At 45.9% G+C, this 26844-nt stretch overlaps 1 protein-coding gene across 1 annotated transcript in view; it reads left to right on the top strand.

The window, feature by feature from the left end:
* The window catches only part of MIPEP (mitochondrial intermediate peptidase), a 140282-nt gene that overhangs the window by 71173 nt on the left and 42265 nt on the right, over positions 1-26844 (top strand). The window contains exons 15-16 of the mRNA XM_024125872.3: positions 8315-8389; positions 11429-11548. Of these exons, the coding sequence (XP_023981640.1) occupies positions 8315-8389; positions 11429-11548 (195 nt within the window). The remainder of the gene's footprint in view (positions 1-8314; positions 8390-11428; positions 11549-26844) is intronic.

Here is a 26844-nt window from a genome sequence, read left to right as displayed (position 1 = left end):
TCCCAGAGGTCTCTTAGGCTGTCTTCCTTTCTTTTCATTCTTTTTCCTTTATTCTGTTCCGCAGCAGTGAATTCCACCGTGTGTCTTCCAGGTCACTTATCCGTTCTTCTGCCTCAGTTACTCTGCTATTGATTCCTTCTAGTGTAGTTTTCATTTCAGTTATTGTATTGTTCATCTCTGTTTGTTTGTTCTTTAATCCTTCTAGGTCTTTGTTAAACATTTATTGCATCTTCTCGATCTTTGCCTCCATTCTTTTTCCGAGGTCCTGGGTCGTCTTCACTATCCGAATTCTTTTTCTGGAAGGTTACCTATGTCCACTTCATTTAGTTGTTTTTCTGGTGTTTTATCTTGTTCCTTCATCTGGTACATAGCCCTCTGCCTTTTCATCTTGTCTATCTTTCTGTGAATGTGGTTTTTGTTCCACAGGCTGCAGGATTGTAGTTCTTCTTGCTTCTGCTGTCTGCCCTCTGGTGGATGAGGCTATCTAAGAGGCTTGTGCAAGCTTCCTGATGGGAGGGACTGGTGGTGGGTAGAGCTGGGTGTTGCTCAGGTGGGCAGAGCTCAGTGAAACTTTAATCTGCTTGTCTGCTGATGGGTGGAGCTGAGTTCCCTCCCTGTTGGTTGTTTGGCCTGAGGCGACCCAGCACTGGAGCCTACCCGGCTCTTTGGTTCGGCTAATGGCAGACTCTGGGAGGGCTCACGCCAAGGAGTACTTCCCAGAACTTCTGCTGCCAGTGTCCTTGTCCTCCAGGTGAGACACAGCCACCCCCTGCCTCTGCAGGAGACCCTCCAACCCTAGCAGGTAGGTCTGGTTCAGCCTCCCCTGGGGTCACTGCTCCTTCCCCTGGGTCCCGATGTGCACACTGCTTTGTGTGTGCCCTCCGAGAGTGGAGTCTCCGTTTCCCCCAGGGCTGTCAGTGTTCTGCAGTCAAGTCCCACTAGCCTTCAAAGTCTGATTCTCTAGGAATTCCTCCTCCTGTTGCCGGACCCCCAGGTTGGGAAGCCTGACGTGATATAAGTGTTCTCCAGTCTATGAGTCACCCACCCAGCAGTTATGGGATTTGATTTTATTGTGACTGCGCCCCTCCTACCATCTCACTGTGGCTTTTCCTTTGTCTTTGGATGTGGGGTATCTTATTTGGTGAGTTCCAGTGTCTTCCTGTCGATGATTGTTAGTTGTGATTCAGGTGCTCTTGCAAGAGGGAGTGAGAGCACGTCCTTCTACACCGCCATCTTGAACCAATCCTCCTGCAGCTGTTTTAATAAAAGAAACTCAGGCAAGGGTGTAAATTACCTGAAGTACGAAGTTCATTCAGTCAGTGTTATTTTGAAGTAAATTTGCAGTAATGCTCTCCAACCCCGTTGAAAAAGGGGTATAGACTGTTTCAGAAAATTGTTTCTGAACAGCTGTGCACTGAGTTTGTAAGGGTTGTGAATTGCTGAGCATGGCTGAGGGTATATAACTCGAAGTCGTTTTGTATTGAAGTGAAGTGGCTCAGTGAGAACAGCACTGATAGCAGGAGACCCTTGAAACAGAGCACAGTGGAAATCTGCCTGTCTTTACTGTGGAAAAGGAGCCTTGCAAGAGAAGACTGTGGGGCTCGGGGCTGGCCGTGGACATTGTCAGCGTGGCCTGGTTGTCAGCGGCTGGCAGTGTATGGGGCTCAGGCCCCAGCCACAGGCGGTTTGGAGCAAAGAGGTCCACGTTTGTGCAAGGCAGTCACTGCCGTCAAGTGTGTTTATGTCAAATTGGTGAAAACTTTCAGTCCTCAGATTTTCTGGATTGTGGAATTCCAGTGGAAGGATCTAGTCCTGTAGTCAGAGCAGTTTGAATGAGAGACGTCACTGAGTTCTGCTCTGACCATGGCCCAGCTGTGAAAGTTGAATGGAACTTTAAGTTTTATGTGCCTAACCCCAATTCCGACCTCATTGTATTTGCACCTCCATTTCCCCTGTCTCTAACTTCCTCATCTATTCATTGTATTCTAATTACATATTAAATACCTGTATTTAGTATCAATAGTCACTGAAAATTTTATTAGCACTGCTAATCCATTTTTGGGGGGAACTTGTTGGCGTAGTAATAAAACAGATTTTGCAAAGGGTTATTAGTTGTATCATCAAAGTGGTAGTGTGCCTTAATTGCGGTGTTGAATTTTGAGGGGTACAGAAATAAGTTGAAAATAAATCTACAAAACTGAAGTTACACAACTACAACATACATCACAGACTTCACCGTGTAAAGCAGGTATCAGAATTGTAAGTCTTTTGAGAGCAGGAGATGGTGTTTTGTCTTTCTTCTTCCTGTGTTACCTAGAATGGTACCTTATGCTGAGAACTTGTTGAATGAAGGATGGGTATTGGTGTTGTCAGCGTATGTTGAGATAATGTGTTTGTGCATTTTACCACTTCATTCCCTCCGGAAGCGTGTGAATGTCAGTGACAGGCATAGCTAACCTTCACATACTGTTTGTTGACTACCTGCTATTGTCTAAATGTAAGGTGGGGAAAACTCGTAAATGAACTTAAAATGAGTAAAGATTGCATATGTAAACAGCATTGTTATTAGTACAGTTTGATCCTTTTGGGTGGCCTAAAGGAGGTGATGCATTAAATCTCTGTCCTTTTATTCCTGAGCCTGTAGGAACTGAAATAAAGAAAAATGTCCTTTTTTCCATCAATAGTAATTTTTAAATTAAAGTCTCCTAGAATATAAACCCCTTGAGAACTGGGATTTTTATCTGTTTTGTTCACTGATATATCACCATAATGGACAATCAGTAAATGTTTGCTGAGTGAATTATCACGCAGCAGCACACAACCCTGGCTCCCACTCAAGGACAAAGAAACCATTAGAGTCAGACTCGGGGACTTTAAAATAACTAGTAACTGAGATAATTTTAAAGTGACTCTTGGACGGGGATTTAAGTAACTGTCTTAAAGGATATCATGGATAAGGTGGACAACATGTATGAACAGATGGAGAAGAGAGATGGAAACTATGGGAAACAGTCAAGTGGAAATGCAAGAAATAAACCCATGGTATCATATATGAGGAATTCCTTTGAGGGGATCATCCATACACTTGACACAGCTGAGGAAAGTGTGAACTTAAAGATAGGTCAGTAGAAATTGTCCAAACGGAAATACAAGGGCAGGAGGAATGTTAGGGGGAGGGAAGGCAAAATAGAGCATCCAAGGAACTTTGGGACAATACCAGACAATGTAACATATATGTAGTTGGAGTTCCACAAATGAGAAGAGAGAAATAAGGCATAAGAAATAGGCGAAGGAATAATGGTTGAGAATTTGCCGAAAATGATGAAAATCAAGCCAGCAATCCAAGACGCTTAGAGAACCCCATGCAGTATAAATGAAAACAGTATACACCTAGACACATAGTAGTCAAACTGCTGGAAACCAAAGATAAAGAGAAAACCATGAAGGAAGCCAGAGAAAAAAAGATACATTACCAACAGAGGAACAAAGGCAGAGATTATAGAGGAACGCTTGTCAGAGACAAAGTCTGAACTGCAAGATCCATAGCATGAGATATATTTGATTAAAATATCATCAGAAGGAACATTTCCTCATTAGCACCAATCTTCTCTAAATATGAACTGGACCCTGCAGATGAGGAACTGACTCACTGTTTGATAGCTCATTCTGCTTAAAGTGAGAGAAAATGTTTTCAAAATGTGAGTTAAGGACCAAGTTCTGGCAGATGTTGAAATAGGGAAGATATACTAGTAACACACACACGAGACTTCATTGTTCTTCTAAAAGCCTTAAGATGATCACATAGTGGAGAAAGTGTCCTTTGCTAAAGCTGGGTAATTTGAGGAGACATGTATTTCATTAAGCATACTTGACTTTTATAAATGAAAAGAAATATGAACAGGAAACAAAGTACGTTTTCTTAATAAGAATTTGATTGTTAGGTGCTACAGAGAGAGAACTGTTTAGCTATAATTCCTGTCTCCTAAGAATTTATAAATCTGAAACAGACCATATTTAGAGAATATGTAGGTAAAACAGTAAAATGTAAATGAAGTGGTCAAAGTCAATGGTTATTGTGTCGTACAGAGCAGCTATAATCGTGAGCAATACTGGCTACCATTTAGTCAGCATCTGCTCTGTTAAACCTGACATAATACACTTCTAAAATACATTATCTTGTTCAGTTGTCATCTAATTCTCTGAAACTGTAACATGGACATTTTACAAGTGAGGAAAACGTGGCTTAGAGAATTCAGTGATTGGTTCTTCACTGTGATTGGTTAATCTGAAGGTTATTCTTGATCTGTAGCATCCTCTGTATGCTTTTCGCTCTTTGATGAACACGGCAGCATCCAGAACTGAAGGGGAGCAGACAGCTTCACATCATGGTTGGGATAGGAGACTTAGTGATCAGTAGAAGGGATATTTCCTACTTTGGAAATGATGAAGATCGTAGTAGAAGCTGGTAAAACACACAGCTGATTATATGGTGAAAGAGTCATTATTCTTTCTACTCCCTTGGACTTTGTTAAATTTTCATTTTAACGTAATTAAAAAATACTGTTTGAGGTTCAGGTGTCTTAAAGCGTTTTCTTTTCTTTGTGGTTGCTCGTTGCCTGCTGGCTTGGATGTATTCATTTCTGTCTTTCTTCAATATATTGATACTAGAAGTGAGCCCGTACTTCGACTTCAGGAGCCAATACTGTGAAACATCTGTGCTACTCTGTGGACACATCCACCTTTGGAATAACAGCAAAGATGGAATTATTGGTGTCAGTATTGGTTGCCATGACTCTGGTTGGTAAAGTGATATTTACAGAAGAAAATCTTGACCAGGAAACATTGTTTATAATTTGAAGTTTAAGATTTAACTTCTAAATATTGTTTGTTAAAAAACTTTGTATATAGGGGATTCCCTGGCGGTCCAGTGGTTAGGATTTGGCGCTTTCACTGCCATGGACCCGGGTTCAATCCCTGGTCAGAGAACTAAGATCCCACAAGCCGTGTGGTGCAGCCAAAAAAAAATTGTATAGAACTTAAAATCAGTTTGGATGTTATTTAAATGTTGTTCTACTTTATCTTTGTTATTGTTTTTTAATTTTGAAAAAGGCAGTACTTTCTAAGGGAGTAAATATATAACTCCCTTCCGTGAGCTGAAGTACATTTATTAATTCCAGTTGACTAACAACCCAACTAGGTTAAAAAAAAAAAAAAAAAAAAAAAAAAGAACATCTGTTTTCCTGTTTACACCACACATAATATAAATGTATTATTTAATTTGTGATTTGATGGGTTAATAATTCTTTCCTCTGAACTGTTCTACTAGGACAGTATTTACCTTCTACTTAAATGTTTCCTTACATTTTTGGTAAACACCCTTTGTATTCACTACTATATGTACAGTGGGCCTTGAATACGTAGTTTGGGGAGGTTTTTTTGTACTTTTTATTTTGAAATAATTGTAGACTCATAGGAAGTTGCAAAAAGTAATCCAGGAGTCCCATTAACCTTCATTTCCCCCAACATTTTATAGAACTGTGTAGCACATGTGGGTTTTCTGAATACGTAATTGTTTTTTTTCCGTTTTGGCCGTGCCACTCGGCTTTGTGAGCTCTTAATTCCCCAACCAGGGATCAAACCCAGGCCCCAGGCAGTGAGAGTGTGGAGTCCTAATCACTGGACCATCAGGGAATTCCCTTGAATATGTAATTTTTTTGGTCTTTTTATTTATTTATTTATTTTTGGCTGCGTTGGGTCTTCGTTGCGGTGCACGGGCTTCTCACTGCAGTGGCTTCTCTTGTAGCGGAGCACGGGCTCTAGGCGCGCAGGCTTCAGTAGTTGTGGCACACGGGCTCAGTCGTTGTGGCTCGCGGGCTCTAGAGCGCAGGCTCAGTAGTTGTGGCGCACGGGCTCAGGTGCTCCGCGGCATGTGGGATCTTCCCGGACCAGGGCTCGAACCCGTGTCCCCTGCATTGGCAGGCGGATTCTTAACCACTGTGCCACCAGGGAAGTCCTGAATATGTAATTTTTGATAAACTGTTTTCAGTTGTCTTTTTGTGCTCTTTTCGTTGCGTCTTTTGTTTTATTGTAAACCTGACCGGGAAAGAATTAAGCCTCCTTAAACTTGTCCCTTTGTTTGCCCTTGCTAGGTGGGTTTGAATCTTGGGAGACGCTGGCGTCAGAGTAAACCACTTACAGATGAAAGGGGTCTGTTGGGTTTGGTTCTTAGACCCAGTATTGGCATTTCCTCCTCACCGTCTCCAGGCAGGACTTGTAAACCTTACGGAGAGCCGGGACCACGGCCTTGGACGCCTCTCCTCTCCCCGCTCAGTGCCTGGGCCTTCCCTCCTGACCTTGCTCCGCATCCGCCTCGACCCCCTGAGCGGCCTGCCTCTGTTGCCCCCGTCCAGCCCCGGTCATGCCCCGGCTGCTCACTCCGCTCTGGCTGAGGCCGCTGGTGGTGTGTGTGTGTGTGTGTGTGTCACCGGTCCCCACTCCTGGCCCCTCCTACGGCGTGTCTGCCCTGCGGCCAAGGGAATCTTTTCAGAACACAACTTGGCCCAGGTGACTTCCTCGGTCCACACTCACCAGTGGCCTCCTGCAGGATCTGAGAGCGGGCACCCCGTCCTTGCCTGGCTGAGCCCCCAGGCCCCCTCTCCCGTGCCTCTGCTCAGGGCCCTTCTCCCTGCAGCCCCCATCCCCGCTTCACGCCTGTTCACTTTGTGGGTCCCGCTTCTACCTTGTTCCCTCAGTCAGGCCCTTCTGGGTTAGGGTTTCACACTCACGTGCAGGGTCTCCTTCCTCTTGCTCGTTGTAGCTCTGTTCACGGTTCTGCGCACGTGGGCAGTGCTGCTGGGGCCCCATCTCCACCTCTTTCTGTCCCTCAGGTCTAAGAAAGGGCTTGCCCACAGGAGTTTCCATTGTTTGTTGATAATCCTTCCACACGTACGATTTTTTTACATGAAAATAAAACCATTAAAGCTTCGTGAGGCATGAAAAACCCAAGTGCAGCAGCAGTCCTGTCAGCGGAAGGTATAATATAAAATAAGGTTTAAAGAAACCTGAGCATCTTGATACAAGCTGCTGGCGTGTATGACTTCACTGAACCTTGACTTTTTAAAATGCTTTTGCAGGAAATTTTCGTTTTATGTCAGGAAGACCCAGGCCTTTTCCCTGCACCAGAAGTTACACTGTGCAGCTTCCTTCAGTCTGTGTCTTAACTTGAAAAATTGCCTTTTTTGGCTGGTTTGCTTTTCTTATAGCCAAACGGAAAGAGAAGAGAAAAGGCCTTGTCTGAGCCTTCATCCTGTACTACAGAAGTCAGGATCATTCTTGTGTTAGTTCACTCCTCCTGCAGATATGTACTGAGTGTCTGCTGTGTGCCAGGCACTGTTCTAGGCCCTGGGGAGATATCTGTATCGATACATAGATACAGATGTGCACACATGTGCACACACACGCGGCAGTGCTTGCTTCCCCTTCCAGCTCACAGCTCACATTACCACTCACCGATGGTTAGTCTATACAGCCGTAGTGCAGAGTAACCTGCCATAAGTCTCTTACATAATTCGTTTCTCTTTAGAAGGGCTTTTAACTTGATTTAGATTATAAATAGAATTGTATAAAATGGCAGCTGTCTTCAGTAAACACCAGTATTAATGATTTTAAAGTAGAGTAAGATTGGCTACAGTACTTCCTCAGCTACATTATTAGTTTATTTGTAAGAGAATACGTGATGTTGTATGATTATGCCTAATTAGTCTGGGAGAGGAAGCCCTAAATTGTATAGGGACATTAATCAGACTGAGTTTCCAAGCCCTGCAATTCTTTCAGGTTGGAAAATAAAAGAAGGCACAGTTCATTATCATGGTTATTTGTCGGGATATGAGTTCGGCTCCAGTACTGACGGGCACCATGGACTAGAGTTTATTTCTTGACTTTGTGACCTTTGATTCCTGTCATCAGTCATTACGTGCTCTTAAAGGTCAACAGAGCACTTGAACGGACTTTCATTGCTAACAAAGGAAGAGAAAAAGCACTGACTTTTCCTAACGTTTTAACTAGAGTTTTAAAAGAAAAGGGCCAATGTCTGACTTCCCTACAATTCTGTATTTTCACATACAAACCCCTATTTGATAATTACCACTTTTTGAAATTCAGTGGAATATATTCATCCTTTATCTTGTCCTCGAAAATATTTCAAAGTTATTATTAAACCAAAATGAAATTGTATCATTTGATGTTATTTTTAACCTTCCTGCCTCAAAAGTACACCGTGCAGTTTACTCACATACATATTGTTTTGTTTTTCAAGTCACTGCCCAGAAATATGGTGTCTCGTCTTTGCGAATCTAAAAAGGTTTGTGCGGCAGCCGACATGCAACTTCAGGTGGGTGTGTGCCTTTGTTCTGGAGTTTTCCACAGATATTATTCAGAATAAATGTATAACTTTAAATTCTTGCCAGTGCTACCCATTTATTATAATAATTATGCTCCCAAAACATCTTTCGTCTGAGTTCAGAGAACTTGACCTTGACTGATCATTTGGTCTTCCAGCCGTCCTTAGGAAGTAGGTGTCCACTAAGGTTATCTCCCAGTTTCAGTGGAAAATCAAAGCGTGGAAAAGCTTTGCCTGACTTCTTCTAGATGGTGCATTTCAGCAACCAAGTTATATCTTTTTGTTCACTTTGTATCTTTTTTTAAATTTGTGTTTTTAGATGTGAAGTGTTTTTTTTGTTGCGGAGCACAGGCTCCGGACGCACAGGCCCAGCGGCCATGGCTCACGGGCCCAGCCGCTCCGCGGCATGTGGGATCTTCCCGGACCGGGGCGCGAACCCGCGTCCCCCACATCGGCAGGCGGACTCTCAACCACTGCGCCACCAGGGAAGCCCCTAGATGTGAAGTTTAAACAGTAATGACTTAGTTTTTAGAAAAACTCAAAGCCAGTGTTCCAGGTTTCCAGATAAAGACGAGAAACATTTTATAAACCATCTGGATGTCAGGTCTGTGTGATACCAGATGTTTAGGTTATTTGTAATTTCTGAGATTGTTTATGGAATTCTTCCTCTTCATCAGATCTTGAGTGTTATGTAAACACAGCCTAAACACCCGTCTTTCATCTCAGGCAGTATTCACTTTCTAATGATCCAGTCACCTGTTTAAAAGTATAGCCACTATTGAATTGCTTTATAGGTGTATAAAGTTCAGTCCCTGGAAAGTAATGAATGTGCTCTGGTTTTTTGGACCTTAAAACACACGTTTCAGTGAAGAAGATGCCTGCTATAGACGCAACCATGGATTTACATTATTTAGTGTCTGTTTGTATCACACAATTGCAAAAAGATTTCTGGATTATTTGAAAGGTTAACATTACTTGGCAGTAGTCTTCTGATTTGCTGGTGTCTGTCGTGGGAGTCCTACCTTTTAAAAGCCTGTGTCCTGGCATCCTTTACAACACTTGTTGCAGTGATTTTCTTCTAAAAAGGAAAACCAACCCTTCTATACTTCTGCCCTCCAAAAAGAATAAGGAGAGAGAGGGGGAGAAAGGGAGAGGGGGGTTGAAAAGCTGGAGGAGAAGGGAGGGAAGGAAGTTCCCGCCCAAAGGGCCGCTCGTGCTGCTTTCCTGTCACACAGCCGTCCCCCGAGCCGTGGGGACACCCCAGGGTGGAAGGGAGTTGCTGCAGATTTCTAAGCAGGTATCAATAGTGGTTTTTAAATTGTGCCTTTAAAAATTATTTTTATTTATTTTTTGCTGTGCCTTATCTTAAAAATAGCTCCTGTATTTCTGCAGCTCTAAGGTTCTTGGTCCCAAGCACGCAGGACCCCCTGGGTGGGCTTATTGCTTAGAATTGTTTGGTTCATCAGCAAATGAGCATGAAATATTGGGGTGGCCAGAAAGTTAGTTCAGGTTTTTCTGCAAGATGTTACAGCTTACAGAAAAACCCGAACGAACTTTTTGGCCAGGCCAATACATGCACATTTATTTTGCTGTTTTTATAATTTTTTAAAAAAAGGCATTCCATGCTTATATCTTTCGTTTGTGAAAGGCATAACTGAAGGAACGAAACTCTTAAATTCTGATTTGTTTATAGATTGGGGCAAAAAAAATAAACCCATCTCAGTTGAGGTTAGAGTTTTAGAATTTCAATTTCTAATGATTTATTCTGTTAGAATATGGACATGGATGAGTGATGTGGGCCCCTCTGATTCTCTCTGTGCATTGTTACTCATTACAGAACATAGAAAGGAAAGAGCTGTATTTAGTATCTGTTTAGATTGCCAGTTAGAGCAAATCAGTATTTAAGAAATGTCTATATGTTTCCAGTGAAGGTTTAAACTTGACTTTATTATTTAGAACCATAATTCTGTATCTAGATGAAGCCAGAAGTTAGGTCATTTAAATTTTTTCTTTTATACAAACTAATCCTCACTTCTTTCAAGTCAACAGCTGCACATTCTCTACAAATTCCCATTTTGAATCAGAAAGATATGTATCGGAAACATAATCACATGACAGAATTTTTTCCTTTAAAATTAAACATTTTCTACTTGCTTCAGGTAAAATTCAAACAATGTTAATAAGTCAAATGTTGCAGTGAAAAAGCCCTTTACTTTAGGTTTTCTATGCAAAATTTAGCTTTCAGAGCTTGGTAAATACGCAGCAGGGTTCGTGTTTAAACTCCTTCTAACGCTTTACTCTCCTGTTATGTTTCAGTGGCCTCTGTCCTCTCCTTGGAGGGGAGTGAGCCTTCCCTACCAGTCACCTCCTTAAGCCAGGGTCGCCCCGCCCAGCAGCTGCTTCCTCTGTGCCCTGACAGCAGGGCTGGGGTGTGCCTTGGTCCTGGCCTCAGACTCTCCGACAGCTGCTCCTGAATCCTTTGTAACACCCCTGCTTCCTCACCTCACCTCACCCCACCCTTCACCTCTCGTCAACAAACTAGGATTCTCACCCTGTCATTTCTCTCATTTAATTATATCAGGATTCTAGGAAGAAGCCAAACAGTATTTATTAGCTCCAGGGGGTCACAGGTTATAACTTAATTTTTTCACATTTCCAGCTGTATATATATATATTTCCGTGTGTGTGTGTGTGTGTGTGTGTGTGTGTGTGTGTGTGTGTGTGCGTGTGTGTGTAGAGTTTTGTGGTCACAAATTTAATTTACTACACTGTACCGAAAGAGTACCTCATAGATAGGGTTCAAAATTCTTTAATATCCTTAATCACGACGAGTTTGAGAGCTTTCCTTTTCGTCATTAACCTGGTCTTAAATGTGGTATGAAATACAAAATACATCTCAAGCCACATACGCTTGTGACTGCCCGGCTGCGACTTGCGCTTATTACCCTGGTGGACTTGTAACATCTTTGGTCGCCTACGTCATAGATGTAAGCATGTACCCAAACGAAATAGGTGCGTTCTTCCGTCCAGGTCTTTTATGCTGCTCTGGATCAGATCTACCATGGGAAGCATCCGCTGAGGAGCTCGACCACAGACATCCTCAGGGACACCCAGGAGAAGTTCTATGGCTTACCGTACGTCCCGAACACTGTGAGTCTGGCGTTCCGCCCCTGTTGCGTGCCCTTGAAAGCGTGCGCGTGTCAAGTGGGCGGGGTGTGAAATCCTCTCCTGGACGTTGAGCTTTCCTGCGGGGCAAATGCTAGAAACGCCCGACTCACTTACTGCCCCCAGCCGTCCGTTTACATGTACTTATTTTCCTCCTGCCAGCAGGGTTTTTCTAGATTCCTAGGGAAGTGGGCTAAAGAAGGGCCCTTGGAGTTAGTCTTGTGTTCTTTTTCATTATTTATTTGTGACGAGAAAAACAGCGATGTAAGATGAACGTGACGATCGGTCCCCAGCCGCTCTCACTGCAAAGAGAATCCACACTGACTGAGGACCCGCTGTGTCGGGACCAGCACGGGCATCATTCGGTGCCCCGTTGGGATGGAGAGCGGGCGTTATCGCTCCCATTCGCTGAGGACTAGGTGCCAGACTCCGTCCGATTGCTTGGCAAAAACCCTGACTCAGAAGGACCCTATGAATTCGATGCTTACCCGTCATCGGGGTGCCTGAGGGGCTTGTGCCAGTTACGTGTCTCGTCTAGGGTCACGTGGGTAGGGAGCGGTGGTGTTGGGGTTCCCACCCAGCCCTGAAGCCGTGTGTCCTCATTGGCCCAGGGCCCGTGAGGAAGCTGCGTGGCGGGGAAGGGTGCCCCTGGGTCCTGGCGTGAGACTGGCGCTTTCATATCACTCGGGACCTCAGGTCCAAGCGATGGGAACCCGGCTCCTAGTGGCTTAAGCAGAAAGGGTGTTTATTGAGCCCCGTGGCTGGAAGGTGCAGGGCTCGGTCTGTTTGGTTGCCGGTTAGCTGGGCCGAGTTAGTTCTTCCACAGTATTGTTAGAAATGTTTCTCCTCCTTTCGTCTTTCAGCTCTGTCTTTCTCTGGATTCGTCTTGTTCTCAGGGAGGTAGCCCAGACCTGGTGGCATGGTGGCCACCAGAAGGTCCAGCTTAGCCCATCTCATAGAGAGAAAGCTCATTTGAAAACGCTCTGTAAGCCGTAAAATGCCAAATAAATGTGGTTTCATTTGTTACAGTGTTGGATACCAGCTTGTGTTGTGCTGAGTTTAAGTTAATCAGTAAACTGTAACTGTCCACTAGATCTTCAGGTCCTAATACTCGAACATGTGGGACTGTTCATCTTTACCAGACAAGTAAAGTCACAGGAAATTTCATAAGACTCCTTATCAGCAGTGTTTGATTGTTATAGAAGCTTCGTCATCTATTTGTGATACATAATGCTAGTCACACTACCTACCTATTTTTGACCATATATATAAAAAATTTTTTGTTCCAGTGCTGTGTACTATTGTGTACTTGAATTATCTATATTAGTGAAAATCTGTAATAATAAGAATAATCTCACCTTCATCAGTGGAATCATAATAACAATTGCCTACATTTAGAGAAAAAAGACATTCTTTAAGGGTGTTTTCCAGTTTACGGAGCATTGCCTGATCCACGTGCTTTTGTTCCTGTGTGATTTTGTGCTCATTTTATATTCTCTTTGCTTAGCTTTAAAATCAGTGTGACTTGAACTCCACGTGGTTGTATCACCGATGGGTAGTAAAGTCGTAGGAACACCAAAATTAGGAGGAACTGGGACGCTTTCTGAGCCGCTTCAGCTTGGCTGAGTTGCTCACCCCCAGCTTTCTTTATCTTAAGTCTTATAACAATTGAGCTGTGTCTCGTTTTAGAAGAAAACCCAGGAAATTCCCTGGTGGTCCAGTGGTTAGGATTCGGTGCTTTCACTGCCGTGGCCTGGGTTCAGCCCCTGGTCGGGGAACTGAGATCCTCTAAGCCGTGCAGTGTGGCCAAAATAAAAATAAAAACAATGTTAGAAAAATAAAAAAGAAGAGAACTCAGATTTCCTCACCATGCAGGTTTCTTTTGTGTAGTAATTAAATATACAAAGATCAGGTGACATTGGTACCCAATTCTGCATCAACTATCAGTAAATTATTTTTAATTTAAAAGGAAGGATGTTGTTATTAAGTCCACTATCCTTATTCTAACTCCTTTGAGAAAATATAAAGGTGTATCTCTTCACTGGGATTACCTCCCCCATTCGTGGTCAGTAGCTGTAGCTCTTTGTGTCAGTTGTTTTTGGAGGTCTTTAGAAGAAGCATAGCTACATTTAGAGAAAACAGGCATTCTTTAAAGGCTTGTCTTTTTTTTTTTTTTTAATGCCTGAGAGTTGGTTAGATTTGCACAAGTGTTCTGTTCTTCCTGCGTAGCAACTTCTTCCTCTCATCCGTTTGTCAACTCATCATGAGACCCGTAACAAACCTTCCCGTAAACATAGAGAATAAGACCAGGGTGCTCATTGGAATTCTTCAGTGTAGTATCATCCATCAGGATAGTAAGACAAGGAGAAGAAAAGATAGAAGCACTGGAAAGGAAGATACAAAACTGTCAGTATTTGCAAATGATTGATTGCTGAGAAAATCCAGAGTGTGTACAGGTAAATTATTAAAATTAATGAGAAGTTAGCAACTTTTCTGGATAAACAAAATATAAAAATTTAATCCATCTCTGTTTACCAGCAACAAAGAAAAAAAGTGTAAAGATACCATTAAGGCAAGAAAAAAATATAAGGTGGTGCCTCCCCAAACATCTTTTTTAAAAAAGCATATTATCTTTAATTTCCGGATCCTAAATAAACGAAGAACTGAATCATATTTATAGATAGGAAGATTTGATATAAAAACAATATCACTTTTTCTCCAGTTAATCTATACACTTAATGTAATGTGATTCTCCTCGTTTGTTGGCTTGGAGCTAACGAGCTGAGTGTATGATTTTATGTGGAAGTGCGATGGCCAAGGAGCAGCTTTGAAGAACAGTGGCAGGTGGGTGGGCTTGCCCCGTCGGCATTAGTACTCAGAGGAGGCTGTAGGAATTAGGACAGTGTAATGATGCTGCAGGGGCTGCAGGGACAGATGGTGGAGCAGAGCCCAGAACCTGAAAGCTGGCTCAGCACATTTGCGGCCTCTTGACCATAAGCTGAATAACACTGCAGGTCTGTGGGCCGAGAAGAGATTGGTTTATTTTAAATGGTGCCGTCGCTATCGATCGTCCGTCCATAAGGAAAAGATGAAACGTGGATCTCTGTCTCCTTCTGTGAGAAGTAAAGGTTTAATTTGTAGAGATGATGGGAGTGTCCTTCTGAGTGCTCCTTTCTGTTCCTGCCCAGACTCTCATGTCATGCAGACAACACGAAAGACATTAACTGTAAAACAGAAGACTGATACATTCCACCGTATTAAAATCTGAGTCTTCTGTTCATCAAAAAACCAGGTGAAAAACAGTGAAAAGCTACAGACTGGAAGTAGAGGTTTTCAGCACATGTAACTGGAAAAGGATTTTTTTCCTTTTTAAATTAATTTTGATTGTGGTACAAAAACACAGGACATAAAAGGTACCGTCTAGAACCATAAACAAGACGAAAAGACAACCCTGAGAATGGGAGAAAATATTTGCAAATGAAGCAACTGACAAAGGATTAATCTCCAAAACATACAAGCAACTCATGCAGCTCAATATCAGAAAAACAACCCAATCCAAAAATGGGCAGAAGACCTAAATAGACATTTCTCCCAAGAAGATATACAGATTGCCAACAAACTCATGAAAGAATGCTCAACATCATTAATCATTAGAGAAATGCAAATCAAAGCTACAATGAGATACCACCTCACGCCAGTCAGAATGGCCATCATCAAAAAATCTACAAACAATAAATGCTGGAGAGGGCACTGTTGGTGGGAATGTAAATTGATACAGCCACTATGGAGAACAGTATGGAGGTTCCGTAAAAAACTAAACTACCGTACGACCCAGCAATCCCACTACTGGACGTATACCCTGAGAAAACCATAATTCAAAAAGAATCATGTACCACAATGTTCACTGCAGCTCTATTTACAATACCCAGGACATGGAAGCCACCTAAGTGTCCATCGACAGATGAATGGATAAAGAAGATGGGGTACATAATGTACCATTACTCAGCCATAAAAAGAAACGAAATTGAGTTATTTGTAGTGAGGTGGATGGACCTAGAGTCTGTCATACAGAGTGAAGTAAGTCAAAGAGAAAAACAAATAACCTATGCTAACACATATATGTGGAATCTAAGAAAAAAAATGGTTCTGCAGAACCTAGGGGCAGGGCAGGAATAAAGACGCAGACGTAGAGAATGGACTTGAGGACACGGGGAGGGGGAAGGGTAAGGGTAAGCTGGGACGAAGTGAGAGTGGCATGGACATATATACACTACCAAATGTAAAACAGATAGCTAGTGGGAAGCAGCCACATAGCACAGGGAGATCAGCTCGGTGCTTCGTGACCCCCTAGAGGGGTGGGATGGGGGGGTGGGAGGGAGGCTCAAGAGGGAGGGGATATGGGGATGTATGTATATGTATAGCTGATTCACTTTGTTATAAAGCAGAAACTAACACACCATTGTAAAGCAATTATACTCCAATAAAGATGTTATTTTTTAAAAAGTAGGTATAATTTTAGACATTTAGCCAAAAAAAAAAAAAGTACCATCTTGGAAAAGACAGTGCCTTGAATGCACCGCGTAAGATGACCTCAGCGTTCGTTGGGGCATGCGGTGAAGCCGCGTCAGGATGCCGTCTCACTCTCACCCGTCAGGCGACAGAGAAAACCACGGACAGTGACGAGTGCTGGCCAGGCTGTGGAGTCCCAGTCACACGCGGGCAGAGCTGCGTTTGCCGTGACTGCTTGGAAATCAGCCGGGTGTCCCCTCTTAAAGTTGAGGGTGGACCCTGTGACCCAGCAGTTCACCTCCTACATGGAACCCAGAGAAAGTGTTGTCTTAGGTCCTACGTGTTGAGGATAGGAATGTGTACAACAGCACTGTTTGTAAATGGGGGGAAAAGGACGGGGCTTCTGGGAAGAACCCACGCGATTGTGAGCAAGAAGATAGATGACTGATTTCGGGCATATTCATCGGCTGGGATACTGTGCAGCAGGGAAATCGCGATGATGAGCTTGAGAAGCAAAATGTAAAGTAAAAAAGAGCTTCAGAAGAAATAGATTTTGTACATTTATATAAAGTTCTAAATCGTGCAGAACTAAGCAGTGCATTATCATAGATCTCTACATACGTAGTAAAACTATAAAGAAAATGAAGGAATAGTAAGCCCAGAATTGAGGCAGTGCTAACTGCTGGAGCAAGGAAGGGGAGCACAGAAGTCTTAGGAATATTTTATTTCTTAAACTGATTGATAGGCTTATGGTTGATAAATTGGTCATTCTGTAGAATATAGGAGTATATTCTTGGTCTGTAGAACGTACCCTACATGTTAAAAGGCTGTTTTGGCTGCCGTGTATGGGGTAGAGAGGGGTTGGGGGACCAGCTGGAAAGTTATTCCCGCGTCGGGACAGCGCTGCTGGCAGCCCTGGCGGGGGTGGGGGGGTGTCGGGCGGGTTCGGGGACGGTGTGGACCTTGCTGGGCTGTGCCCTCACCTGGCCAGCATCCCTGGGGGCTGAGCACCCCTCAGGAGCAGCTAGGTGACACTGTGAGGTTAGGTACAAGGAGGAAGAGGCGGCTGGGCGCGCAGAGGAGGGCCAGAGGCTCAGGAGCCCACAGACCCACTTGGTGCTGGTGATCCATAAGCGGGAGGGGCGGCCCCTGCGGTGGGAAGGGGTGGCTTCGGTGCAACAGGAAGATGGGAGGGGCGCAGAGGTGAAGGGTTTAGTCTGAGGTGAGGATGCTGTTGGATCCATGGGTCTGAAGGCCAGGAAACAGATCCTGGCGGGAGCCCCGTAGATTTGGGAGGCGTTCACCTACAGAGAGGACGCTGTGAGCTATTGAGGGGCACAGCGCCCCGAGCAAGAGGCGGCACACCCGAGTCAGCCGGTGTCGGCGGGGAAGGTCTTCCGAGTGAAATAGCTTCTCCTCAAACACCAGCAGAAACTGAGACTTTAAACGTGTTTTCTGTTTCTGCCGCGACTACAGCGTAACGCTGTGCCCTTTTCTGTTAATTCAGGGTTACATTGTGCTACGTGGCTTGGACCGTCAGCTGTAGGACATTTATCGCGGATGTGTGTTGTGGGTTCCCAAAGAACAGACTGATAGATAAGCTTTCATCAGACAACTCACATGCGATCCGCGGGCTTCCCGTCTTGAAACTGCTCAAGTTTTCGAGCAGATTCTTAAGCTGGTGTTGCCGCTGTCATGATGATATGTGCAAAGGACAGTGGCTGCTAGTTGACCAGTTGGGGGTTGGAGTGCAGTCAGGGGCGACCCGGTCGTTTGTCCAGTGTGCTCACCCGGGTCAACGTTCGTTCACGCGCCGCTCCCTGACCCCGGAGGGCTGAGCCCGCAGAGGGGAGGGAGCGGGAGAGGCTGGGGGCAGCCCGGCCGAGTGGGCTTGCCCTGTGGTGTTTCCCTTTGGTTGGTTTTTCAAGAGTCTGAAAAAGAAGAAAGGTAACAAAAACACTCGCCGCCAGAGGACGTCATTGCTCCCTACGGTTGGGGTGTGCTACCGCTAGAGGTTATTTTCTCTCTTGCTCACTGAAGAACTTCTTTCTTCAAAATATATATGTGAGGGCTTCCCTGGTGGCGCAGTGGTTGAGAGTCCGCCTGCCGATGCAGGGGACACGGGTTCGTGCCCCGGTCCGGGAAGATCCCACGTGCCGCGGAGCGGCTGGGCCCGTGAGCCATGGCCGCTGAGCCTGCGCGTCTGGAGCCTGTGCTCCGCAACGGGAGAGGCCACAGCAGTGAGAGGCCCGCGTACCACACACATACATACACACACACACACACACACACACACTCTCTCTATATATATGCTCCGCAACGGGAGAGGCCACAGCAGTGAGAGGCCCGCGTACCGCACACATACATACACACACACACACACTCTATATATATATATATATGTGTGAGTGTGTATAGAGATCCATGCAGATACCCAACATGCGTGCATTCAAGCACATGAAGAATTACGGTTTTATAGCTTTAATTTTGAATGTATATTTCAAAGCTTTTCATAGGAGATGTCACAAGTTCAGTTCATAATAAAATTGTATCAGCTTATTGACTTTATGTGGCATCAGGCATTAATGAGTTTATTTTAAAAGCTCTAATTTTAGATTAACTGATAAAACACTAAGATAAGGAAATATTTTCTATTAAATGATTGCTACTATCTAGATTAAAATGGCAATCAGATGTTTTCTTATTAGTTATTTTTAAAGAAAGCCTGGTGAGAGAAAGCTTTGATCACGTGGGAGCCTTTATATAGAAATAAGAGGTCTGCTTTTGACCTTTGGCTATTCTTACCTCACACTTGCTCAGATGTTGGTTCAAAGAATGGCATAAAGGTCTCTTTTTTTCAATGTGTAAAAAAAAAAAAAAATACTGTCTATTAAACAGTAGAACTAGACCCCAAGGTGGTTAAAAGTTCATCATTTTCTCTCCAGAGAATTCAACTTAAATTATTTGGTAGAAATTCTCATTTCTCCTATTTAGCTCTTTTTCCCCCTGGGGAAGAAGTTACATTTCCTCCTATTCTTATGCCCTGGCTCTTGAACAAATGAAAAAAGTCTCCTGGGAGGTAAAGGCATGCCCAGGTGGCACAGTTTGGAGTATCTGACGTTGCTAAGCAAATGTTCGATTGAACAAAACAATTTTTTTTTCTCTATCTTAAGTACAAAGACCATATGGCACATATCTAGAAAAACCTAAGTGGTTAATTGCATGTTAAATTCCTTTTCTCTTTTGGCTGCATAAACAACTGAGAAAATATTTACCTTCTCTGTCGTGCTAGATTTATTTATGACTTTGTAACTAAAACACAGAAGTGTTATAAATTGAAACTTTAATCTCACAATTGACTCACTTTCTAAAAATTTATGTGGTTTCAGTTTGTGGACAGCTGCAACTCTAGATTTCACTGATTTAAAACATGAGGAAATTATGTGACTACCCGGTTGTTTTTATAATGTAGTTCTTTGAGCCAAGTCACCGACTGTCATTTTCATTTTGGTCTTCATGAATAGTGCTATGCTTTTTTTTTTTTTTTTTTGCCTGCAAATTCACATAGAAGTCACATAGGCTAGATAGAATGAAATTTAAAAATCCAGGATATTCATTTGTTCTTTACCAGGTAGACTTTGCGTTTTAAATAATACACGTGTGTCTTGTAGATTTGATGCTGTTTACATTTCCAGAAGCTTCTGCCCTAGTGGTCGTCTGAGTGAGTCCCGTTCTTTTTTTTTTTTTTTTTTTTGCGGTACGCGGGCCTCTCACCGTTGTGGCCTCTCCCGTCGCGGAGCACAGGCTCCGGACGCGCAGGCTCAGCCCGCGGCACGCGGGCTCCTCCCGGACCGGGGCGCGAACCCGCGCCCCCCGCATCGGCAGGCGGGCTCTCAGCCGCCGCGCCACCAGGGAAGCCCTGGGTCCCGTTCTTGTCCATGGTGAGCATGGGCAGGCTGCGGGCAGCTCGGGGCCCAGGGGGCTTGTCCTGGTGTCTTTTTCTCCCTGCGCCCTGGGACTCGGGGCAGCTGCAGCCCCCGTAAGAGGCCTCCAGTTGAGTGATGCTGCTAATCGTACATCTTCAGTGTGTTTGAGTCACAGGCGGGCATGTGACCCAAAGTCAGAAGGCGTGAAAGGGCTTGCAGCTGCTCTCCCTCCCACTCCGGCCCCGTCCCCTGAGACACCCTGTGTCACGTTGTTCTCCCACACGCACCTGAAGATGGAACCACCTCCCACAGACGCAGAGATGCGTCTCATCTGCCTCTGCTCCGGGTGGGCCAGCCTTACACGGGGCAGTTAGTGAGGAGCCCTTGTCTTCTGCAGCGAGACCTTTTCTCAGTGCGCCCTGGAAACCCTTCGGGGGTGGGTCTTCCCGCCGCGGTCCTGCGGGTCCTGCACCCTGGCCTCAGGCTGCGGCGCGCCCCCTGCCCCTGTCCGGAGCCCCCTTCTCTTCTCCACGCTCACCTCCCCGGAAAGCCTGCTTCTCCAGACCCCGTCCTTCCTCCGTCGCACAGTCTCACAGAGAGCAGGTCTGCCCTCCCTGTCCTTCACCCCAGGTTCTCATTTCTTGATGTCATTTGACTAATTCCTGTCGTCCCAATGGGAGTGAAATTCCCTAAGAGCAAGGCCCATTCTCATTTATTCACCGCTTCTCCAGGGCCCCGCACGGTATGCAAGGTACACGCCCAGCAAGTATTTATTGAAGATTTTTTTTAACCTTTTTATTGGACATAACTTACAAACAGTGCACAAATCCTGATGTACAGCTCCATGGATTTTTATGTACGTACAGACCTTTGTAACCACCACCCAGGTCAGGAGACCAACATTTCCAGGACCTCAGAAGGCACTGAACCCCTCAGTCGATGCACCTTCCCCACGAGGTAACCCCTAGCTCTGCCTGTTTGGCCTCGTGCAAGGGCTGTTGTACGGTTTGTACTCCTGGGTCCTTGGTGACCCAGGTGAGAACAGTCCCGGTAGAGCCGTGAGAGTGAAGGCCCAGTGAGTGCGGGTCAGGAGAGGACGGAGGGAAGGGACTTGGGGATGCTCTGGTGGTTTCCTGCACGGGGAGAGGAATGGGGCTTGGAGGGGGCGTGGGACGGAGAGGCTGTTTCTCTGTTGGATTTCATTTTGTTTTTTAAGGAGAGAAATGACATGCAGAGGCTGGCGGGAAGGATCTGCAGAGACTGACAAGTAACGCTGCCCGAGAGTGATGGGGAGGTGGCCGGGGGTGGGTCTTCCACAGACGCGCAGGGTCAGCCTCGCCGGCGCTCGCACAGTCAGGTGCGGGGCACGCGGGAAGAGGCCGGCCCGGAGGGGCCATGGTGGACGTTCCCTTCGGGCTGCTTTGTTCTGTGGTTCAGGACGCGGGCGTTAGGGAGTGAGTGGGAACATGGCGCTGCTAGCTCCTGAGATGGTGTTAGGGGCCCTGGGCCCACGGGAGGCAGGCGAGGCCCGCCGGGCCACGGGCGCGACCGTGGGGGCTCAGGCGCCACGCTCTGGCCAGAGCTGTGGCTCTGCCACGTGGGTCCAGTGGCACGGGAGGAGGTGGTGGCCTTGGAGTGTGCAGGTCTGTCCTGATGACCCACCGTGGGCTTGCCGGGCAGAGAGAACATGAGTCCCGGGGCTGCGGCCTGTGCGCAGGTGGCGGGCTCAGCGGGTCCCGAGTCCCGGCGGGGTCTGGGACCGGCTCCTAGAGTGAGGGAAGGGCCTCGGGGACAGCGATGGCGCAGGTGTAACCGTGGGCGCGAGACAGGAGTTGGGGCCGAGGACGGTGTCCCCCAAGGAGAGGAAGAAGGGAAGGAGTCAGGAGGCCAGAGCGCCGTGAGCTTCCTGTCGCTGCCGTCCCACGTCTTTGTGCATTTAGTGGCTTCAGGCAGCACAGGCGTTTCTCCTCTCACGGTTCTGGAGGTCGGGAGGCCGAAGCGAGCCATGGGCTAACGTCACTGTGCCGGCAGGCGGCCCCTGGGGGCCCGGGGAGGCTCACCCCTGCACCGGCTGCTCCTGGAGGCCGCCCGGCTCCCGGCTCCACCTCGCCGCCCGCTCGCGTCGCCTCCACCCTTGACCTGCCGGCTTCCCTCCTGCGGGGACGCGGGCGGTGGCATTCGGGGGCCACCCACGTCACCGGGGTGTTCCCGCGGCGCCCTGTGGGGGGCAGCCGCAGGTTCTGAGGCCGGGGGAGGGGCGTTTAAGGACTCGCTGTGCGGTCGCTGGCGTCCTCAGCACGGCGACAGGAGCGGCCTTGGCGAGAGCGAAGATGAGGCAGAAGTGAGAGCCTCCGGGAAGGAAGGAGTGGCCGCAGCCGCGGGAGCGGGGAGCTGGGCGGCACCGCGGCCCCCCGTCCAGGCCGGGACCCGGGGGAGGGGCCGAGACCCGGGGAGAGCCAGGCTCCTGTTGCAGCAGAAGAGCGGAGGGGGCCGTCAAGGGGGCAGGTGAAAATACAGGTAGTTTTGCTCCCGACCAGGTTTCCGAGAGCTCAGTGGAGAGTGGGCGGGAGAAGGTGGGACCCCCGGAGGGGGCGTCAGGCGGCCCCCGAGCCAACAGGGCGGTGGCGGTGATGGGGCGGGTAACCCTGTGGGCGCAGAGACCTGGGTGCGCCTGCCCGCTGCTCTGTCCTCACAGTAAATTCCTCCGAGTGGGACTGCTGGGCTGCGGGTCACGCACGGTTTATTTCGCGCACACGTGCAAAGTTAAAGTCCAGGTAGCCTTCCCTTGACAGTTTGATAGGCCACAAATGCTGTAACTTATTTTTACTTGTAATTCTTTTATTACCAGTAAAACCAACATCTTCCCCTATGACATTTTTCCATCTGTATGGAAGTTAGGGGGTGAATTGCCTATTTTTGTCATTTTCCCATGTTTAGGTCCATCTTTTTGTTACTGATTTTTATAGGAATGTTAACCTTTTATCTTTTTTGTTGTAAATATTGCCCACATCTTGTTATGCAGCTTTCAACTTCCTTTGTAATTTTTTTGTTTTTTTTTTTTAACATTCAGTAGGTTTTATTGTCAGTTTGCTTGATGGTGGTGATTGTTGTTTTTAGTTAAATCTATCGGGCTTTTCTCTGAGTTTCCTGTCACGCTTAAAAATAACTTGCTAGCCTGAGAATATTTAAATTTTTGCCAGTATCTTCTTCTAGACTCTTGTGGTTTTATTTTTTACTTTTAAATCTTTGTTTATTTAAGCTGCTAGTGGTGTAAGGTATGAGATTCGGAACCAGCTTTACTTTTTCTAATTGGTTTTTGAAAAACCCACTTTCCCCACTGATTTGAAAAGGCCTCCTTTATGAGATGCTGAGTTGTTTGTTTGTTTGTTTTTGCGGTTCGCGGGCCTCTCACCGCTGCAGCCTCTCCCGTTGCAGAGCACAGGCTCTGGACGCACAGGCCCAGTGGCCACGGCCCACGGGCCCAGCCGCCCCGCGGCACGTGGGATCCTCCCGGACCGAGGCACGAACCCGCGTCCCCCGCATCAGCAGGTGGACCCGCAACCACTGTGCCACCAGGGTAGCCCGAGATGCTGAGTTTTGTATACAAGACTTGTGTCTGAGCTTCCGTTTCAGGGCTCCTGCTGAGGCTGGATAATCATTTGTGAAGTTTTTTGTTGATTATCAGGGTTTTTTTTGTTTTAGTTTTTTTTACACAGATGCCTTACTCTGTTATGGATCTGCTTATTCCTATCACACCGTTTTATATTTACTGGTCTTCTTCTTAGAAGTGCCTCATAACATCTTGTTAAATGTATTCCTGTTGTATGACTTTTTTTTCCTTTTTTTTTTTTGCTGTTTTGAATGGGTTTGTTAGTCCCTCTTTCCCACTTCCTCTAGCTGTTTATCATTGGCACATAGAAAGTTATTTATTTTAGTTTGTTGATTTTGTGGCTGGCGTTCTTAATGAACGCCTACTGTTTCTGATACATATTCACAGGATTTTGGAGGTTTTCCAGATACCGCTCTCTCTCTCTAAATATGTATTTACGTATATAGATGAAACCTCACAACATGTATAAATAATGTTTTGCTGCCCCTTTTCAGTATTTCTGTGACCCTGGTGTCCTTCACTGGCCCAGTGGCTTGAACTTTCCCAATCGCGCCAAGTAATACTAGGGGCGTTGGGCATCCTGGTTGTGTTCACGGTCTCAGTGGCATATTTCTGGTTGATTTGAAAGCGAGCCAGCACGTGTGTTTGAGGCTATTCCTGGATCAAGAGTGTGTATTCAGATTATGAAGGCAGGAGTGAGGCAGTGAGGTGTGGACACAGGCAGGGAGGCTGGAGTTCTTGGGGGCGGGGTGGGGGGGATGAGCAACAGAGGCTCCCCCAAGGGTGAGGTCACCCCACGTGGTGGGTGATGCAGGCGTGATGCTTGTATGGACCTCTAGGCTCAGACGCCCGCTCGGGGGCCTCAGATGCTCCTCTGTGATGCTGAGCTCTGACCTGTGTGGTTATTGTGGAGAGGGAGCGAGATCATGCATGTCAGAAGCGCTTAGCCCAGTGCCTGGCACGTATTGAACACACAGCAAATGTTCAGTATCAGTGCTCTTACTCTTCTTGTCGGTGTAATACATGATTATTGAAAGGGGGGATTTCAGTGGTACAAATGGTGTGCGGGAAAGATGATTTCCTCAGCTGCACGTAGGATGGCTGAGAGCAGAGCAAGCTAACACATTAAAGCAGATGGACGACATCCCTGTGCGTTCGGCATTGTGCGGGCAGGATGCTGAGGCTGATCCCTGCTCCGCAAGGACAGCCGTGGCCAGGCCACCTGAGCCCCTGGAGTAGTGCGCCCACGGCCACGTGCTCCAGCACTGTTTCCCCGACCAGGTTGTTCATGTGTGAGAATAGTTTACCTTGGCGTCGTTTACATCTCGATTTGTAATGTATTTAATTAATAATTATGAAAGCAAGCACCCAGCTAGTTGCTTTATTTAATATACTTTCTTTTCAGGTCCCTAACTAAGCGATGACGTAATCATTCTTTTCACACGTGTATATTTTTCAAGTCTCAGGGAAGCTTTGAAATACTTGCTGATTTATGGAGAGTAAAAAGTGAACCAGACTTTCTCAGAACATTTAGAAAAATTCAGACACTTAAAAGCTAAAATCAAACAATATTTGAAATGATTTATACAATTTCAGCAATAACTTTTTTCTACTTAAGCCAGCGTACAGTCTAAACAGCCCTTTCACGCTCAGTCCTTTAAATGAAAACAATGGAGGTCTATAAATCAAATGATCGTTTACATTTATCTCATAACACTTTTTCTAACTCGTCTTCCCTCTTAAAACTTAGTATATCCTCCAGAAATTTGAACCAGTCCTATGTGGAGTTTAAATTAAAGTGAATAAGTAAATACATAAGAAGATCTTGGAGAATAATATCCGGCCACAGCTTAGTTTAGAAAAGCACGGTATCGCGAGAAAGCAGCGTGACAGCAAGTGCTGCCGCGCGGGCTCGTTTGAAACGAGGGAACCACTGTAGGTGGTTGGTCTTGGGGGTGAGCGAGTAACCAACCCGTCTGTCACTGGGGGAACCACGGCCGCTGGTCCTGGGAGGACCCACAACACTTCGTCCTGATGATTTCTGATAACGTCGTATTTGAAACAGTTTACTCGTTAAGTTGCAGACATCACTCCCAGGTACCTCCCCCCGCCTCCCCGGTGATGATGTTCAGTGCCAGCGTGGTCCATCGTCCAGTCCGGGAAGCGACGTTGGTACGGCCCTTACTCGGTAACCTGAGTTACTTTCACGTCTTCATTTGCTCTTTGTGGTCGCTCCTGAAATTGACTGTCGTTCATTTTCCAGGGTGGTGCACCTCAGAACGCTTACAGCTCATGAGCCTAATCTATAACCTACAGCTCTTTCTGTTCAGTTTAGAGGATGACCAGGCTTCATGATCACCCTGGAGACAGGACAGTAGAAGCAGGATCAGGAGAGGCTGGCCCATCATCCGAGAGCCTGCTTTCTAATCACTAGAGTGTCGAGCAGAGTGCTGTGGAGAGGGGCTCTTTATCTCTTCGTCATCTGCTTCCCTGTTGCGGGAAATCCACTATCTTAAGATCACCCGTCTTAAGCTTTTTCACGTGTTGTTATATCCTTGGCATCTCTCTGTACTTACAGTAGCACTGATTTTCTTATCAATGTCCTTGAACTGTTAACTTTACATTGACTTTCAAGCATTCTGACCAAACCCACAATACAAAATGCGTTACGTTGTGGTCCTTTATAGAAATGTTTATGTACGTTTAGGTATGTAAAATTGAAACAAAAGTACCACGGACTAAAAGTTACTCTAACTGTGTGCACTGTACTCTAGTATTTTCCCTTTTTAAAAAATTTTTTAAATGCTCATTACAACCTGTTGTATTGGTTTCACAAACCAGTGTAGAAAATGGCCTCGCTGTCTGAAGAACACCATGTTAACTGATCTTGTCCCATTCTTTCGCTTCTTCTACCCTTCTTTCCCAAATCAACCAGAAGACCTTTTCAGAGAGACGCTTTACAGCTGTAAGTCATTTAGAAATAAACTAGGACTCCCACTTGGTCCCAGCCCCGCCGTTTCTCCTCATGTGGTACTTCATTTGACAGACATTGTCTTTTAGCAGAGATGTGTGTGTGTATAAGATAGTGTGAAAAATGACATGATGCAGTCTGGGATGCCCTACTGTAGAGCGGGGAGTGTTCGGGTTTGCCTCAGGGAGTACGAAATAACCTCTTACCAGGGCTTGGTCCCTTCCGGTTCAGATTCTGGCCCAGCTGAGCCAGGGCAGGAGGAGGG

Source organism: Physeter macrocephalus, chromosome 13 (assembly GCF_002837175.3).
Source record: "Physeter macrocephalus isolate SW-GA chromosome 13, ASM283717v5, whole genome shotgun sequence".
Lineage (NCBI taxonomy): Eukaryota > Metazoa > Chordata > Mammalia > Artiodactyla > Physeteridae > Physeter > Physeter macrocephalus.
Note: the sequence above shows the minus strand (reverse complement) of the source record. Positions and strands in the feature narration are given on the sequence as shown.